Source organism: Xyrauchen texanus, chromosome 37 (assembly GCF_025860055.1).
Source record: "Xyrauchen texanus isolate HMW12.3.18 chromosome 37, RBS_HiC_50CHRs, whole genome shotgun sequence".
NCBI lineage: Eukaryota > Metazoa > Chordata > Actinopteri > Cypriniformes > Catostomidae > Xyrauchen > Xyrauchen texanus.
The window spans coordinates 1,483,676-1,502,949 of NC_068312.1; the positions used below are offsets into that span (position 1 = coordinate 1,483,676).

At 39.1% G+C, this 19,274-nt stretch overlaps 2 protein-coding genes across 2 annotated transcripts in view; one reads left to right on the forward strand and one right to left on the reverse strand.

Annotated features, from left to right (window-relative positions):
* LOC127631108 (protein disulfide isomerase Creld1-like) overlaps window positions 1-19,274 on the forward strand; it is a 46,358-nt gene that overhangs the window by 22,021 nt on the left and 5,063 nt on the right. Inside the window, exon 10 of the mRNA XM_052109095.1 lies at window positions 18,569-18,709. Within this exon, the coding sequence (XP_051965055.1) occupies window positions 18,569-18,709 (141 nt within the window). The remainder of the gene's footprint in view (window positions 1-18,568; window positions 18,710-19,274) is intronic.
* LOC127631107 (uncharacterized) lies at window positions 1,159-14,626 on the reverse strand. The gene is made up of 5 exons (XM_052109094.1): window positions 13,784-14,626; window positions 8,001-9,984; window positions 7,833-7,901; window positions 3,753-3,881; window positions 1,159-1,718 (listed from the first exon to the last, which is right to left on the reverse strand). Exons 2-5 carry the CDS (start codon window positions 9,982-9,984, stop codon window positions 1,498-1,500), a joined length of 2,403 nt encoding a protein of 800 aa, XP_051965054.1. The 5' UTR covers window positions 13,784-14,626; the 3' UTR covers window positions 1,159-1,497.

The following is a 19,274-nucleotide window of genomic DNA, read 5'->3' on the forward strand; positions in this document are numbered from 1 at the left end:
CATGTTGGATGGGGACCAACTTTATGACCATCACCTGTGGGGACCACCCTTTCTAAAGGTTCTAGAGGTATAAAAAAAATTAGGGATACTTACCATAGCATTGATAACTTATACACGCCTTCAAATATCTGAATTGATGAAGTAATGATTTGACCATGTGCAATGGGGACCTTTGAAACATCGAGTGGACATCTCTTATAGGGACCTACTTTGCATAATATTTGCATAATTCACACAACCTCCCATTTGATTTGTGGGGACCTAATTTGCATAATGCACACAACCTCCCAATTGATTTATGGGGACCTAATTTGCATAATTCACACAACCTCCCATTTGATTTGTGGGGACCTAGATAGAACAATAAGTATATCACTATTTGACAAATAATAGGCATTTATATAAAGTAAATCCTCAGATTGCATTTGTCCATTTGCCCTTAAAAATGGGTTGAATCTACAACCAAGTAGAATTAAAATATACAGTAGTACAAAACTTCGATTAGTTAATGTGGAGAGATAGTGAGGCCTGCAAATGGTGCCAGTGATGCAAAGCTTCACTCTTGCATAGAATACCTATGGCTGGTTTCACAGACCTAGCTTAAGATCCGTGTTTAAGCCGTTTTAACTGAAAGCACATCTTAAATTAAGTCCATTGTGTCCAAGTACCATTGTATTGTCTCAAGACGCACACCAGTAATGTTTATTTCTAAGAAACGTTTAAAAAAAGCTACTTAAATGTTCTAATTGAACTAAAGGCCTAATCCTGGTTTAATCTAAATCCTGTTTATGCTTGTAATCATCTCCTCAACATGCAGAATATTTGTTTGGATCGATGGATTGTTCCTACTTTTGATTGGAATAGTAGTGTGATAGAAGTGGATTGTATGTGAATGGAGAACTGCAACAAAGAATTGCATGCAAGTAGTGAATTATTTTCTGGATATTTTCCAACCCATTTCATAACCACAAGTCAAACATTCAAACCTTTCCACTTCAAACTATTCTTTCTATAATTGTAATTTTTCAGTCAACCTCCCAGCATCAGCTGCTACTCATTCACCTGATACTTATTCAAAAAATCTACTACTAATTGAGCTTCAATACATTAATTTACATTACAATTGCTGAATTCAACTTTTATTGATTTCAACTTCACAAAATAACTCAAATGCAGTCATACCTCAAAACAAAGTCCTGATATTAAAAGTATAAAAAAATATATATATATAACTTTCACACATGCTTCCTTTCACATACATGTGAATTTAAACAAACTACAACTTTAAAATAACTTTATTGTTCGACCAATGCTTTCCGACTGGTGGTCATCACAGTCATCATAAAACATATGGCAAACAACATTTCAAATAAAGTTATTCTATAGCCTACACGTGTTTCTGTAGTTTTAAAGGGTTAGTAAACCCAAAAATATCTTTAACCTTTTAACATCTTTGAACAAAACCTGCCATGACAGAGTTGGATCTTCACATTATTATTATTTGCACTGCAATTTCTTTTTGTAAGCTGTAATACGATTATAAATGTAAAATTTTACAGTCTTCCAATCGCGGTTCTTCAGCGCTCCTGGTTCAGCTTTCAAACATTTCTCACAGTCGCTCTTTGCTGGTACAGTGAGCGATGTGATGAATCGCTGCATGTGCCTTTCAACCGCCTGCACCTCTGTCTGCTGCCAGGGTGTCTTCTGGGTACTTTTACCTAAAAGTGGACAGAAAAAACTATTGAAATGAGAAAGTGTGTGTACTGGAATTCCAATCCAAAATTCTAAATCCTATTATCAGTATTTATTAGGTCTGCCCTCTAATAGTTTTTATTAGTCGGTTAGTCGCAGGGAAAAAACCCCCCGCAGGAAATCACGCAGGCTGTGACGGACAGATCAATAACGGCAGTCGGCAGGAAATCCAAACATTCGCCTATCAGTCATTGACCTTAAATATGGCTTATCACTTGAAACATGCGAGTCGTATCAACCTTACAAGTCGCTCACTCTGATGTTAACCTGATAAATGTGTTATTATTAGACTCATATCTGTGTGTGTGTGGAGAGACGCTTTACTGCAGTACATACAGGCGCCGGCGCCATCATTTTACTTACAATACTCTTGTGCTTTTATTCATATAGATAAGAGTAATGCAAACTGTAAAGGGTCAAATTTCATTTTCTATTATTTCTGTAAACTCACAATAACTACAAAATGTTTTGCTTTTGTAAAATAATGAAAAGAGTCAGGATGTGCTTTCTGCTGTCTCAGTAAACTTGAGCGTCACAGAAATGAGCCGAAACTCAGCGTATACTCACCTCACACACGATAAATATATCTATAGAAAGCTTGAAATGTCTGCTTTTAAAGGAACCAATTCAAGTGTAAAATAAATATTCTCAGATTATGTAATCCGTATGAAACGTGCATATATGCGCATCACTGTGGAGATGAGTCAGCATCGTTGACTTAAACTCTGCAGCCCAAAACACTACCAATAAATTATTACAATGTTTAGTAATGATGGTTCAATGTTTGCCGGTGCGCTGTGGAGCTTTATGTGTAGCTTGAGCTGATTAGGCTTTATATTATATAGGCAATTAAAGGCTCATTATTATTAGTTAAGGCTTATTAGTATAAAAATGTGATTAGTAGTCATTCATTTTAAACTCAGTCAACTAGAAAAATCTTTAGTCAACATCTATATTGCAAGAGAAATTATTTGCACTCTATCTATAAATAGAATTACACTGTCAATCAAACAGTGATTTTTACATTGTCACTTGGCCTGAAATGATCATTGGGGAAAAGGAAAATATATTAGGATCAATGTCTTGGCTGCAAGTAATTTTTATGCATCTATCCACTCAAACTTCTCTATGATATACCCTACGTTCACACCGCCGCCGCTCTCGCCGCCCTGCCAGCGAAGCCGTGGAAAGATTCGTGGACGCTCTGATGTAGATCGAATACTTGGTCTTTTTTAAAACTTTATTTAAAGGGGCCGCAAAGCAAACAAGCATGTCAATAGTTATTTTTGCAGAAAATTGATCAGTGGAAAGAACTTAATTATAGTGACATGTTTGCTAATGAAATAAACCAATTAAAAGCCATTTGTGTGGTGTGGCTTTTGTGTTCATGGTTAAGTGCTATTCTAATTTGCATTCCCGCTGAAAAACAAGTGTTCTAGCGCAAACATTTTGCCTATAAATAGTGTTGCGTGCCTTCTTATCAAATTCAAATAATTAATCTCTCCTCTATTTTGCTTGGGAAATAATGTGGTCGGAACCAAATACTAACTTGACTGCGTTCTCTGGAATCCTCTCAAACGAAGCACTTATACATTCCGATTGGTTGCCGCCGAGCCGCGTCATTGCTCATTACCATAAAGTTGACCTGATTTAAACTTCTCGCTGCTCTCACCGTCCAAGACGCGCCGCCCTCTCCTGAGCTCGCCAGAGAGTTATTCCTGATATTTCAATTATTAGAACAGCTACGGTTCCTACTAGTGCCACAAAGCACCTAGTAGATTCTAGCATCAACCAAGTAACCCTCTAAACAACCACAGATGTGTTCCTGAGCATTATGATATTGAAATTCATGTGTAGAGGAACAATTTAGTTGCAAAGTGTTCAAATCGCTAAACTTTTGGTGAAAACAAAATCAGCATTTAGTGATCTGGACTGAGATCTGGGTGTCAAAGTGCTCCTAAATTGTCTAATTTAGTCTTAGAAATGTGTAAAGAGTTCACCTTTGGAAGAAGGCCTCACAGCACTGGCTCCTGAAGGCATCTCTTCATCTGATGGTGGTCTGCGTCTCTTAGGTGGTGGCGGCATGTCATTCCTCTCGGTAGGAGGAAGTGCCACGTCTGAAGATGGTTCTATGGAAAATAATCAAAGTTCAAAATTTTCAGAAAGATATACACTTTAAATGTACTATAGAATGCTGACAATTGTTGTGTTACAAATGTATTAAATGTTTAATTTAGGTTCCAATACAATAGTATATAAACTGAGAAAGTTTAGTAGACTGAATTTTGCATTTGAGTTATAAATGATGATTATATCAGAGTTTTCCAGCAAGAGATTCCTGCCAGTCCTGTCTCTGTCTATTGTAGGTTAAATGAGTCAGATTACTGAGACTCACTCTTTGGCTCAATCCCAATTCACCCCTTGGCCCTACCCCTCCGTTTTGCACGTTCACGTCTAGGGGTAGGGTGTCCCGAGTCTTGTTGAGATCGAGGGGTAGGGCGAAGGGGTAGGGCTACATAGCCCTTGAAACGGAGATTTTTCAGAGGCACACTCCAAACGGAGGGCTACAAGAAAGTTCACAGAATGCATCGCGAATCACCGGCGAGATGCTTCGCAAACGGTTAAACATTTAAATGTAGCCCCAGATGACACCACCATGCACTTTATTTACTCTTATGATAATAATAGAGTCATTTAAATTAAGAAATTGTATAATAAATTACCTTTCCGAAACAGAAAAGACATACATTTCGAGGAAGGAATGTTATAATGTTATAATGAATGTTATATCATCATGTTTCCTCAAAGTTAAGAGAAGCTGCGCTGATTGTCAGTCGTTGTCATGTAGAAATCCTGTAAAAACTCTGTAACGTCAGAGCCATCGCGACTGATGACGTATTGGGTTCATGAAGGACGACTGATGACGTATCGGGTTCATGAAGGGTTGTTCCATTTCGTAGGGGAATATTTCAACCCCTTGGCTCTTGTAACTCTGTTTTAAGGGCCAAGGGGTACACGCGAAAACAAGGGGTAGGGGCAAGGGATGAATTGGGATTGAGCCTTTGTCTTTAAATGACTCTAGGAGCCCCTGTTCCAGTCGTTAAATAGTCAGGCTGAGTGGATTATCACCTATGCATCTGAATCACACTGCTATGCTGATGAGATCAGGGCAGGGGAATTTCCGTAACGAGCAGACTTCCGTACTTCATTTACATGCTTTGTTTCAGAGTGTCTCCACCTCTATGTAAATCCCTCCCCCTTGAAAGGTATATAAACTACAAGGTACACTGCCTTAGTTAGACTAGACTGGGATGACTACAGCGATGCACAGCGAGTTCTCAAAGAATCCTGCTTGAAAGATATCCCAATGTCTCCTGGTCTCTGCTTCGACAAAGGAAAAGTTTCCAACAGACAATACACTGTGTTATTTATTACACTTATCCACTAATTATTTAAAATCATTAAAGTACAATAAACCCTAAACCTGTGCAATTCTTCATTATTGCAAGTATAATTGAACTGCATCTTTCCAGCAGACTAGAGTTGCACGATATACCGATACTAGAAAGGTATCGCGATACCCAGCTATTAAAATTGGTACGATATGAAATTTTATTAGTACCGGTACATTACGAGTGACAGCACTCTAAATAATAAGAGCAGTATTTCTTTATTTTGCATCGATGTGTGACAGTCGGAGTCAGGACGTGTGTGCAGAGCTCTGCTTCCACTGTTTACATTCACTAAACAACGGAAGCAGAACAGTAAAATATATACGCACAGCGAAATATGCATGATGAGAAAATGAAGCGCGGGACATGCTCGCGCTGCCGGACTCAGACCTGAAGAGCGCACAAACACACGCCTTTCACACAGCATGCTATCGCCACTTCAGTTCTCTTTCGTGGATTATTTGGATTGAATAATCAAAATTCTAGGTAAAAATGTACGTACTGGCAAGTATTCACATAAACACAGTCAGGTATGTCTTTAGTGAATGTAAACCGTTTGTAAATATAAATTGTATGTGTTCCATTAGGAAACCTACGTGCAGGTCTTAAAGGGATAGTTCACTTTGAAATTAATTTTTGGTATGTTTTAGCTTACCTCAAGGGCATCCCTGGGTGTCAAGGTGTCTTTGTTTCCGCAGTAGTTTCAATTTTGATATTTTTAGGTCAAACCGTTCTTGTCTGTCAGTCATATAATGCAGGTCTATGGTCACTTCCTCAAAGAGCATGCACAGAAAAGTCCAAATTAAACATGATTTAATGACTCGTAAATGTAAGTACACATTGATGGCCTAAGACACGAAACGAGCGGTTTGTGTGAGAAAACGAACACTATTTATATCGTTTTTTACCTCTTGTAAACACAGCCACGTCCAAGTGATCTGAGGCAAAGAACGTATTGTCTGAGGGCGCGGGCGCTTCGGTCTTTTCCGGCAAGCGCCGGAAGTGATCTCTCGCGCGTGTACGTCACTCATTGTTTACACAGAACAGAGATTGTAGGTAAGACGGCTAATTAAAATGGTACTAATTTGTGCTTATCCGGGATGTTTAAACCGTCGTAAAAGAAAACAATAAAAAAAAATAAAACAATTGTATGAGTGATGTACACGCGTGAGAGATCACTTCCGGCGCTTGCCGGAAAAGACCGAAGCGCCCGCGCCCTCAGATCACTTGGACGTGGCTGTGTTTACAAGAGGTAAAAACAATATAAATACTGTTCGTTTTCTCACACAAACTGCTCGTTTCGTGTCTTAGGCCATCAATGTGTACTTACATTTACGAGTCATTAAATCATGTTTAATTTGGACTTCTCTGTGCATGCTCTTTGAGGAAGTGACCATAGACCTGCATTATATGACTGACAGACAAGAACGGTTTGACCTAAAAATATCAAAATTGAAACTACTGCGGAAACAAAGACACCTACATCTTGGATGCCCTTGAGGTAAGCTAAAACATACCAAAAATTAATTTCAAAGTGAACTATCCCTTTAAAGGGCCGGACCAGCAGCATAATACTCTGTGTAATTAATGTTGATGAAACAACAGAAAATAGACAATCACCCAATGCTTGACTGAATAAATGTATCTATTTATTAAGAATCACTCTATAATTAATTTAATTTTCAGCTACAGTACTAGGTTTATTTAACAGTAGCATTCAAAAAAAGAAATGAAGCACTGTTTATTTTATTTGTCTCTATTGTTTGTAATTTGCTTTTTTGCTTATTTTAAATAACAAAAATAGAATTAAATATCTATATTGTAATTATAAAATTACATTTAAAATATATTAAATAACTCGTTTCATGAAATAAGATTTTGGTCATCCCAACCTGTTCAGAATAGTGAAAGGTTAGCAAATGTTAACATGATTGATAATAATGCCAATGTTGCAAACATCTTTGTAAGGACGTACACACTGGCACTTGCTAATTATTATTATTATTTTATTTAATAAAGGGAAGGTAATGGTAAAAAAGCATTGAAGGAACAAAGTTAAGTTTTTTTTATTAATTTATAAAACAATGAATTGTATGTTCTGTCATATTTTTCAGTTACTTTTACTGTTTTCGTTTTCCCCCCATGGTATCGATATCGAGGTATTTTAGTCTGGTATCGTATCGAAGTCATAATTTTGGTATCGTGACAACACTACAGCAGACATTTAATCAAACATAAGCTCAAGCAAACTAAGACATGAAATAAAATGGTTAAATACTCAATCTGACATGGTTCGTTTAGTGCCATGACACAACCAACACGAGAAGAGAGCGGATCAGCTAGCATTTTACGACAAATTTGCTCGTTTCTCTTATGAAATATAATTTTTATAGTAGTAAACTCCACAAAAAATATTCACTCCAGAATAAATGTTTAGTGTAAGACATTTTGAAGAATAGCTTGGAGGCATTTGATTCATTACACAATGAGCAGTTTCGTAAAAAACGTTTGTTCAGCATACTGAAGAATCTTTTTTAATGTTGGCTATGATGTTTCTTCACAAGTTAAGTGACGGAAAACTATGAATAACTGCAAAATCTAGTAGTGTATTTTGAAAGTAATACAAACTGTCAACAGTAGATGAACAGTGTCTCTCTTGTATGCCCCCGTCTTCCTCATCACAGTCAATAACTTTTTCTGTGGAAGTTCAAAGTACAGCTTAGCAATGGTAAAACACATGGTATATGAATAGATGGTAAACAGAAAATCAAACAAAAGTCAAATAAAACAACACACCATCAGGATCTATCCCAATTTCATCCAAGTTCTTGCCATGGAACTCAGCTAATCTTCCTTGCTCAAGAGCCATTAGAACTTTGCTGATCTTGGCAAGTTGCAGGGTCTTCTCAGGGAGTCGATAGAACTCACGATGGATTCTTAAGTCGTGTCCAAGAAAGTTTGCCAGCTGGTCCATCTCTGTGTCAGTCATATTCAGCACAGTTGAAAGCGTTGCGGCATGCTTTCGCAGTCTTGTAGATGTCAGTGACTTGGGACACTTTGCGCCACTCACCTTAGCAAAGCCACGGAGGCAGTCTGACCCTCGAAAATGTGTCATGGCTTCTGGTCTTGCAAACATATAGGGATTGTCTTTCAGAACCCCACAAGCCTCTCTCTGCTTAACAAGGAGTTCTAAGGCACATAGCATTTTTGGAGTCAGAAGAATTGGAACTGGTCGACCAAGCTTTCCCCTTGTGATAACCCTTGTGAAGTGTCTGCAGAGTTTTTTTTCCACTTCAGAGAGTGCCCAGTCCACATCCTCATGTGGATCAGAAGTGTCTCTTGATAGAAATGCAGACAAAGGCATGCTCGAAACCTCTCCTTCCCTGCGGCGGTTAAAGAGAATCATCTGGGCTAGACACACCTTTGCCAGCTCCATCCAGGCTTTAGTAGAGGGACTTTCAGAGAGTGTTTTGAACCACTTGTCTTGCACTTCACTGAGATATGTATGCATTTTCTGGACGTCTTCAGTAAAGGGCATGATAGTGGGCACATTCCACTTTGCTTCACTGATGTTCCTCAATGCTGTAGCCGAGATCATCTCGTTCCACTTGTTCTCATGGACTTCTAGAAACTCACTGGTGTTCTTAACAAGCTGTTTGTCATTTGAGATTAATCCCTGAGCTTTTAAGAGTTTACTCACTTTAACCAGGGAATTCCCAAGCTTGTTTGCAAGCGATGGAATCATGAACTTGTCCGTTTCACTGTCATACCCACACGTATACTTCACAGCTTTGACAGTCTCCATGTACTTCTTTGGATTTACACAATCTTCCATCGTTTTTAACGAGGTGACTCTCCTCGCCTTGTGAATCAACCTTCCCAATTCTCGCATCTTCTCCCGTACATACTGTTTATTTTTGGCAGATAGCCCTCCTTTGTTCAACAAGTGCTGCCCAATTTCAGTAATTACTCTGTCATTTTTTATTATATCTGTGATTGGGTCAGGATTCATGGCACTGATTACTCCCCACAGTTGTTTGGTCATGTTTGAAGGCACAGGCCCCGTGTATGTACACATGGACTGAACACGTTTTTTTCCTGGTTTGGGGGGGACTGACTGAGGTTTAAGTCTACAAGAACGCATATGACGCCACAGGACCTTTCTTGTAAAAAGTCCTTGACAGTACGCACAATGCATGAAATCCTCTCCCTGTGCTTTTTTAGGTGGTCGTTTAAATGGCACCAGTTCCCCATTTCCTGATTCCATAACAGCAGCATTGTGGGCATAGTTCCCTTTGTTGCGAATATAATCCAGCTGTTTTTTTCTCTCTTTTGAACCTTTTGGAAAGCTTAGAGCTCTAGCCACATCAGATGTATTTGCATGTGAACTTTCTAGATGCCTTGCCATCTTAGCGTAAGGTTTGGAGCAATACAAGCAGTAATGTCTCTTGTTATACACTCTACCGCCATCTCTTTTTTGGTATGCATTAACAACTACGCAGTCTATTGTTTTCTGACTTGAACTGGGCTCTTCTACTGTTCCAGATGCTTTAGACGTAAGGCTGTGCATTTTGTCTGACGTTGTTGTGTCACAGTCAGGGAAGCTTACAGAGGCAGATTCATTCATATCCAGTTCATCAAGAAGCTGACGTTTTGTTGGGTTCAGTGTAAGGCTAACATCACTGTCACTGTTGGAAGTGGTATCTGGAACATAATTATCTGAACTCTCTGGTGTAGAATCAAAGAGCTCACCAGAATCTTGAAGATCCATGTCTTTCATCTTAAATGAAAAAAAGACATATTAAAAAGTTAATTAGAAATAGGTAGAACTGCTGCATTTAATTAATTGATCATTAACAGACATAAATTGGCAACTATTGTGATAATCAATGTACTTGTTCAAGTATTGTTTTGTTTTAAATTTACAAGTTACATGTGATGATTTGCTGCTTCTTACTGTTTGTTATACTAAAGTTCTTAAGTGTAATAAAACGTTTTGGGCAGTTGATCTGACAAAAATAAGGACATCTGATGGGTTTTGGGTTTAAAGGGGTCATGACATGAGAAACCAAATTTGCCTTGATCTTTTGGTATATAAGAGGTCTTTGTATCATTAAAACGTCCTGCAAGTTTAATATTTTAAGACGTCCTCCCCATTCTAAACGAATCATTTATTTAATCAAGCTCAAAATACAGCTCGTTCTGGATTCATGGTTAGAAGTGACGTGTCGGTTAGAAGTGACGTACCAGCGTTTGCATATGACCGCCTCCAGCACAAGATAACTACGCTTTAAGCGCAAGACTAGCTACGCTCATTTCAGTATCGCCGTGCGCCTCACAAGTGTTCAGTCGATGGACAGCGAGCTCTGACAGAGACTACTTGTGCACAGGAAAATTACGATGCCACACAGATGTGCTGTTCCTGGCTGTGGTCAAACAAAACCTCTGAATAAGCTGCCGAAAGATCCAGACGTCAGGGAAAAATGGATGCAGTTTATTTTTTGCAGACGTTCCAGTCACGGCAGTGTTAACTTAAGCGTTTGTTCTGTACATTTTAAGGATGACTGTTTTGAGAACAAATCTCAATATGATGCTTTCTTTGCCAGAAAACTGTTGCTCAAAGATAAGTCCGTGCCGACTATTCTGGGAACAACGACGACGCAAACTGTAAGTAGGCCTAATCTATTTTAAACTTTAAACTACTTTTTAAAGCGCAATTTCATTCATTATGAATAATCACAGTGTTTTTACTTAGTTTACTTGCATATTGTTCTGGCTGGGGGCGTCAATAATTGATACATAGGCACTGACGTTAGCCAATCATAACAGTGGGCGTTAACACTGAAGTCTTAAATAGAAAACGCCCCCAAAACAGACTGTTTGAATCAGAGGATGAGAAACAGGGTGGGAAAAGGTCATAAATCACTAGATTTTAAAAGTTTTTCTTAAAAAAAAAAAATATTAATACTATAATTGCACCTAAGGGAACATAATAATACAATAAAAAAAACCATGTCATGACCCCTTTAATGTAAAGGGGATAGTGTTGTCAAAAATATCGATATTTCGGTAAATATCGATACCAGAGCATGTGAGCGAAGCGGAGCGGTGTGACGCTCAGCTCAATATTCCGCTCTATGCGCGTGCGCTCCACTCAGTCGCTCGCGTCCCAAGCGAACGCTCCACTGATGAATCGCTCACGCTCACCGGTAAAACAAATCCCGCTCAGACATAAAATGTCTCTGTAGGCTACTTGCTTTCTGTTTGTACTTTGTAATGAATATCTGGAATACATGTATAAATTACAGTAGCTAGGATTGTAAATAGAATTTATTTCGGGGTGATTCTGAATAAAAGTCTGTTCTTTTTATTCATTTAAATGCATTAAAATAACTTAATTAAAAAACATGTCTAGCCCTTTGGCAAACTTGCCTATTAAATGCAATAACTGAAAAGCTATATTTGATATTCGTTATTTTATTTCCGTGAACATAACTGCAGTTGCAAAACAGGCATATTAAAACGCGCGTGCGCGCGCACGCACACACAAACAAGATGAAATGCATGTAGAACTTCACAAAACACATCTGGACTATCATGCTCATAAAAGCACACACAGGTGAAATGCACTTAACAACATCTTATCAAAGCACACCTGAATGATTTACTGACATTAGTAAAAGAAACGCGCGTTCTAAAGTTTATCTGTTAATTTATTTTCGAATGCTCACCTTTTGCTGCACTACCATGTTTGCGTAGCACATCCTCGTGCTTTCTGGCAATGTGACGCTTTAGATTCCAATATGAATCTTTGCTAACTCTCACAGTCTCACCACACTCCAGACCCGGCGCCAGACACAAATTCACGGACGGGCATTACATTTTTTTCAGGGGGGCACAACTGAGATTAACATAATTCCCTTATAACATTAAATGATATTACCGATTATGAATTGAATATGTATGATACAATGATAATGATCGATAGTAGCCTGTTACATAATGTAGTACTGACGCTATTCAAATTCATAACTGACGCTAAAGATTTGTGTTGTTTAGGCTCGCGCAGCCTCTCGATGACTTAAATAGGCCTAACTGCAGCTCACACAAAGAAACTCAGTTAGCATACTGCGGTAAAAAATTCAAAATGTGGAAGTTAGTTTTTATATTTATAACATGAAGCAACACCATACAACCAAGTGCTGAATACCATCACGATTGAAAATGTAACACTGATTTCGACAGTTCAATAAACAAGTAATCCATATTAAGTCACTTGCATTTTAGATGCAATATTTACTTTTTGTTCTATTTTAAAACAAAGATCCCAGCAGAAGCAGAACGCATCTCACAGTCAACCGTGTTTTCATTACTAAATGATTCAGTGTTTTAAACGAATCGGTTGAGTCAAAGATTCAATGAGCCATTCATGAACGACTACATTATTCTTGATGAATCAGCTGTTTGAACGAATCGTTTGAACAAATAACTCAATGACTCGCTTAACACCGCAGCCGCTTATCCCTTACCGCCATCTACTGGCGGTTTAGTTTCATGTTTTAAAGTGTCATTCTTTCAACTTTTCTTATTTGTATATGTAAAAAAAAGATTTAAAACAATCTCATAACATTATTTAATGTATATTATTGAATGTAAATGATTTAATTTGATCGGTAATAGTCCTATAGTATCTTATTCTAATTTAATTTATTGATCAAATAAAGAATTTTAAATGAAAGAGGAATCATTAAGATATATAATCATATATTTAATAAGATTAGGGGAAATGTCCTTTTATAAAGGTAAAAATATCACATATGCAGATTTAAATATGTCAAAGCTGATTGAAGTGTTGGGAGTTGGATCGACCTCTTGTGAACTGCTACACCCTGGGTCTTCTCCCCTTACCTCGCTGCTCTCTTCTGCCGACTTTGGTGGTCTTTGATTAAAGAAACGCCGTATATCCATGGTAACTGTCACACGAAATAGCTCAGCATAGTTGTTTAAAAAAAATAACAGCTATCGTTATTAAGCGCTACTATGCTTAGGACACAAACAAACATTCCCGCTCTCACTATCGACAAACCAATCAAATCCATTTAAAAATATTATTTTTTAAATCAGACCAAACACATTTTTAATTTTATTCAGGAGTTTATTCATCATGTATATACAAAACGACAACTTACCAACTTGTAACGAAAGTTACAGTAGCCTATTGATAAAAATATATAAATAAAAGTGCAAACAAGAAGCAAGGACTGGTGGTTGGTTGACTCGATTTGATGGTCGAGTGCGGGCGCGGCGGTAATGGGTTGCGGGAGAATAAAACGATTCGTGGGACTCCCTATCTAAATAAAACATCCTAAAACAAATACATTGTTATTCATCTATTGCACAAAATCAATAAGAACATCTAAACAAAATAACGATTTACAGTCGCAAGTATAAGTAGGCCTAGATGTTCTCCATTATAGCGTGTTTTTGCAGCGTCGTGCAATGTAGCCAATCACAGACATATGTGTTGATTTCTAAAACGCAATGGCCAATCAGATGCATTTCAGATAAAATCCACTCACCGTTCAAACCGTTGGAGTTTTTGTTCAGTGCTGAATTCTGCATGCTGCATTAGAAGAGCTTTGTGAGATCGCGATGAAATGAGATGTGAGACGTGACGTAGAGTTGATGAAGGGAGACAGGATCGTCCAGGGCGGGCACTAGTGACTCACAGGGCGGGCCAGGCCCCCCAATGCCCGCCCATGGCGCCGGGACTGCGCACTCCCTTTCAATTTCTCCTCCCTGCTCGTTCTTAACTGTGATTTTTACTGTGCATTTATGCATAAGGCTCGCAACTTCCTTAAAACAATATCTGAACTCCATAACCAACCCACTATTGCTTTAGCTAATTCACCGATTCTCGAACGAGCAAATCACAATAGGGCATTCCGGGTAGAGCCAGCGGCGCTGAGCGGACGGAGCGGAATCTTCAGAAAGGCGCTCTCCGCTCAGGAGGAAGTATTGCCGCTACGCTCACGCTCCGCTCACATGGTCTGATCGATACTGAAATATCTGAACGGTACCAATACTAATTTCCCGAAGTATCGATACTAGCCGAGCTGTCACTTTCACTTCTCTCCAAAGGCGTGTTGACAAACACCACACACATTCGCACTCGTCTCATTCGCTCTGGTTAAATAGCAAAAGTGAAGTGAATGTAAAGATGGCGAGTGCATGCGGCGCCCCCGCGACCAGTTTTGGTTGATAAAGAACACAGCAGGAGTGCTATCTGGAAATATTTTTGATATGAAGCCAGACATCCCAAGTCTCCCGGAAGTTCCGGGAGTCTCCCGCATATTGATAGCTTCTCCCTGATGTCCGCAAATTAGTTCAAATCTCCCGGAATCTATAGCGCACATGCGAGACAGAACATACTGCGCGCATAACATAGATAGCGCGCGCACGGCAGAGAGGGAGAGAGCGAGAGACCTTATGAAAGCTAGTCAACCCCAACAAAGTATCTTTTGTTGACATTGAGATTGGATTTGATTTGACTTGGAAATACAAAAGATTGCACTTTTTATTTACTTGCACTTTATTGGTTTTAGAATGTTTGGCAATCTGAGACGCTTTTGAACAAGTGCACTATACCTAATTGTCATGTTCTAGACAGTTCTACCCTCTTAATATTGTGGCAGTTTTTTTCTACGGTATCGAAAATGGTATCGAATATCGATATTTTTCAAGGTATCGTAGCGAAGTTAGAAATTCTAGTATCGTGACAACACTAAAAGGGGATGCAAATTTTTGAATCTCTGATATTTTGTAGTCAAAATGATTTATCACATAAGAATATATTAATTACATAAATTATATTTCACTGAGTAATTGATAATGAGAATAAAATGTTGATGGCAGCTCTAAGCAAAATAACTGATCAATTAGAAATGACAATGATCACGTTTACATGCAACCAAATAATCCATTAGTAATCAGACTGACGGCTCAATCAGACTGAAAAGCCTTCATATGCAAACACCTTAATCATATGTAAAGAGTGAGCAGAGCGAGCTTCCATAGTAATGAACTCAAATTATGAATGCCCGTGCAGCCGTGCACATTTAACTTTCGCTTTCAAATTATCGAGGATTTAAAAATTTAAAAGAGAGGAGCAAAAGAGGGAAAAACTCCAACTTTGTGATAGTGATAGTCTCAGAGGTCCGTTTAAAGCACAGAGAGCATCATGAAGAACAAGGAACACACCAGGCAGGTCCGAGATACTGTTGTGGAGAAGTGTAAAGCCGGATTTGGATACAGAAAGATTCCCAAGCTTTAAACATCCCAAGGAGCACTGTGCAAGCGATAATATTGAAATGGAAGGAGTATCAGACCACTGCAAATCTACCAAGACCCGGCCGTCCCTCTAACCTTTCAGCTCATACAAGAAGACTGATCAGAGATGCAGCCAAGAGGCTGATGATCACTCTGGATGAACTGCAGAGATCTACAGCTGAGGTGGGAGACTCTGTCCATAGGATAACAATCAGTCGTATACTGCACAAATCTGGCCTTTATGGAAGAGTGGCAAGAAGAAAGCCATTTCTTAAAGATATCCATAAAAAGTGTCGTTTAAAGTTTGCCACAAGCCACCTGGGAGAGACACCAAACATGTGGAAGAAGGTGCTCTGGTCAGATGAAACCAAAATCGAACTTTTTGGCAACAATGCAAAATGTTATGTTTGACGTAAAAGCAACACAGCTCATCACCCTGAACACACCATCCCCACTGTCAAACACGGTGGTGGCAGCATCATGGTTTGGGCCTGCTTTTCTTCAGCAGGGACAGGGAAGATGGTTAAAATTGATGGGAAGATGGATGGAGCCAAATACAGGACCATTCTGGAAGAAAACCTGATGGAGTCTGCAAAAGACCTGAGACTGGGATGGAGATTTGTCTTCCAACAAGACAATGATCCAAAACATAAAGCAAAATCTACAATGGAATGGTTCACAAATAAACATATCCAGGTGTTAGAATGGCCAAGTCAAAGTCCAGACCTGAATCCAATCGAAAACTGCTGTTCACAAACGCTCTCCATCCAACCTCACTGAGCTCGAGCTGTTTTGCAAGGAGGAATGGGTAAAAATGTCAGTCTCTCGATGTGCAAAACTGATAGAGACATACCCCAAGCGACTTACAGCTGTAATCGCAGCAAAAGGTGGCGCTACAAAGTATTAACTTAAGGGGGCTGAATAATTTTGCTCGCCCAATTTTTCAGTTTTTTATTTGTTAAAAAGTTTGAAATATCCAATAAATTTCATTCCACTTCATGATTGTGTCCCACTTGTTGATTCTTCACAAAAATTATAGTTTTATATCTTTATGTTTGAAGCCTGAAACGTGGCAAAAGGTCGAAAAGTTCAAGGGGGCCGAATACTTTCGCAAGGCACTGTATATAACATATCTTTAATTTAAAGTATAAAATAATCCACCGTCCAGCACTAACGCAAACTAGACAGAAACAAACTTAATAACCGAATCCCTCCATTAGCACTCAGTCAGACTAGACGACACTTTTCAGTTAAAATTAAGTCCTTAACATTAAATTGTATGATTATGTGATCGCTTATTGGAAAAACAGAGAAAATGTCAGGCCACACTTAACGTTAGCCTCAACAATTAGCACTAACATTAACTAGCTAGCCCGCTGCCTAATCTAATTAACCTAACTTAATTGGTTTAATATATGTGCTTACCTTGAGCTTCACTTTTATCCTCTGTAGAAGTTCAGATCCTTAGTTGGCATCTCCAGAAAATAATCTTCTTTTTGTCCTCCGTGTGAAGTAACGTTATCAATTTAATACTTGTATTTTCAAGTTGCTGTCGAACTCCTTCCTAACGAGGACCTGGAAGTGGGCGGTACCCAACCATAATTGGAAAATGTGTGTGTGGAGAAGTGAGTGCATTACCAGCCCAAAATGTTTGGGGGCGCAGCAGAGCTTGCGCTACACACACGCATACTACCTGATAATCATGTGTTATGGGCCAATGCTAAAACTCCGCCCAGAACCTTCAGAATAGTTCCTCTATCCAATTAAATGGGTTACCCTTATGGGGACCTGATTTTTGGTTCCCACAACGCAAGAGGTCCCCATTACGTGACTGTGTAAACAGATTCTTGTCCCCACAAAGTGATGATTACCAGAACACACACACACACACACACACACACACACACACACACACACACACACAGGTGTCTGACAGCTGCCCTTAAATCTCTCTCTCTGTCGCACTGCCATCTCCAGTCAGCCCTTATCCTTCTCGGGCTAATCAGCTCAATTAGGGACTGGGTGTGTGGAATCATGACCCGGCCCCACCCTCTGCTCTGCCACATTCCTCCCCAGTTCTCACATGCGGGGAGCCCCGGCATGACGTACATCCCCCCTTTCCCTGGGTGTACCTTGCGCCCCGTCTGCTGGCAGGTCATCCCCATCTCCCTGGATCAGAGGACAAGGGGAATGGAATTTTTTTTTTTGGCACCTACACGCCGTAACGGCAATTGTGCCAAATTAACAAAACATTTAAAAAGAGTTAAAAGGCCATCACAGAGCGACAGTGGGAGAGAGAGAAATAAAAAACACTTACTCGCCGGTCTCCGATATGCTGTAGCTTGGTCCTCGGCCACTCCTCCACCCTTTAATGGACGACAGCCGCTGGTTTGCATGACTCTAACAAGAACTGAATACTGAAAATAACCTGAGTATAATTCAATAAGAACCAAAATATTACAATTATGGCCACACTTGACTTATACGTAATTCATAATGAATTCTTTCTCTCAAAAAACACCTTGACGACGCACATCCACAGTGACCCAGAATGGACCCAATTGTTACTGCGTGATTTGGAAAGAGATTCAGAGGGAAAATACAGTATAACTCAGCACTGCTCACAGCAGGCAAATGTGCTAATGAAAATCAATCTGCGATATTGGAGTAGTGTTTAATACTCAACCAGATGGTGCAGAAAGAGTACTCGATTACTCGTGCACATCCCTAATATTTACCTACATCATTTAATTTAATTCGTTTTTATTTGATGTACTGAAACAAACATTTTGGACTGATTCGTGGAAACAAATCAAACTTGCCAATTAAAATGCCATTTTTGCTACTGACGTTTAAATCAGTCATACTGTTAAAACATCAGTGTTAATGCTCTTATAGTCAAAGAATACCAAAACTAGTCTAATGACAATCTTTAAGAAATGTAATGGATAAATAAAATGCTGATTAAAATCACTGCGATTTTCACTATCTTGATTAATTTTATATTGCCACCATAATCTTGTTGTGTTTGTCAGACATTGATGAGTGTTCTGAGCGAGCAATTGCCTGTCCTGGACTCAATGAAGCATGTATAAATGAGGAGGGATCATTCCGCTGTGAGTGTGCTGAGGGATTCATTCGACGAGACGGCATCTGTGTGGAGAATCTACCGCCCGGTGAGAACAACACACACACACGCTAGATCCAGATTCACACATTTGAACTACACACTAACAGTGGTGGGGAAGTATTTTCTAGGAAGTAAGTCTGTTTTATAGTATGGAGAAGCTGAAATTTTGTTCTCCTGGACAAACTAAAGCACATTTGATGAATGATCCAGGCGTTCCAGCCATGGAAGTAATGCCAATAATGCAGGTCTTTCTTTTTGTGGATCGAATCATATAAAAAAGTATTCTTCTGCACAATCTCTGAGAGAAGGGGCTTCAAAGTTATCCATTTTAATGACAGTAACCTAGGCAACAATTTACAACATGCGATTGTAAATAAAACATCACGTCCAAACCACACCCACGATTGGTTTTAACCAATCATCAAGCTGAGTTCTCCTAGGTCAAGAATTACAGAGATGTGCGCAAACAGGAGAAATCTCACCAAATGAACACATTGGCAGGACAAAAACTTCACTGCATTTTGTCATCATTTGTAAGCAAAGCCCATTCGCCCAGTAAGTATAAATTAGCATTAATGCAGCAAAGTCACAGTAGATTTCCAGTTAACTTT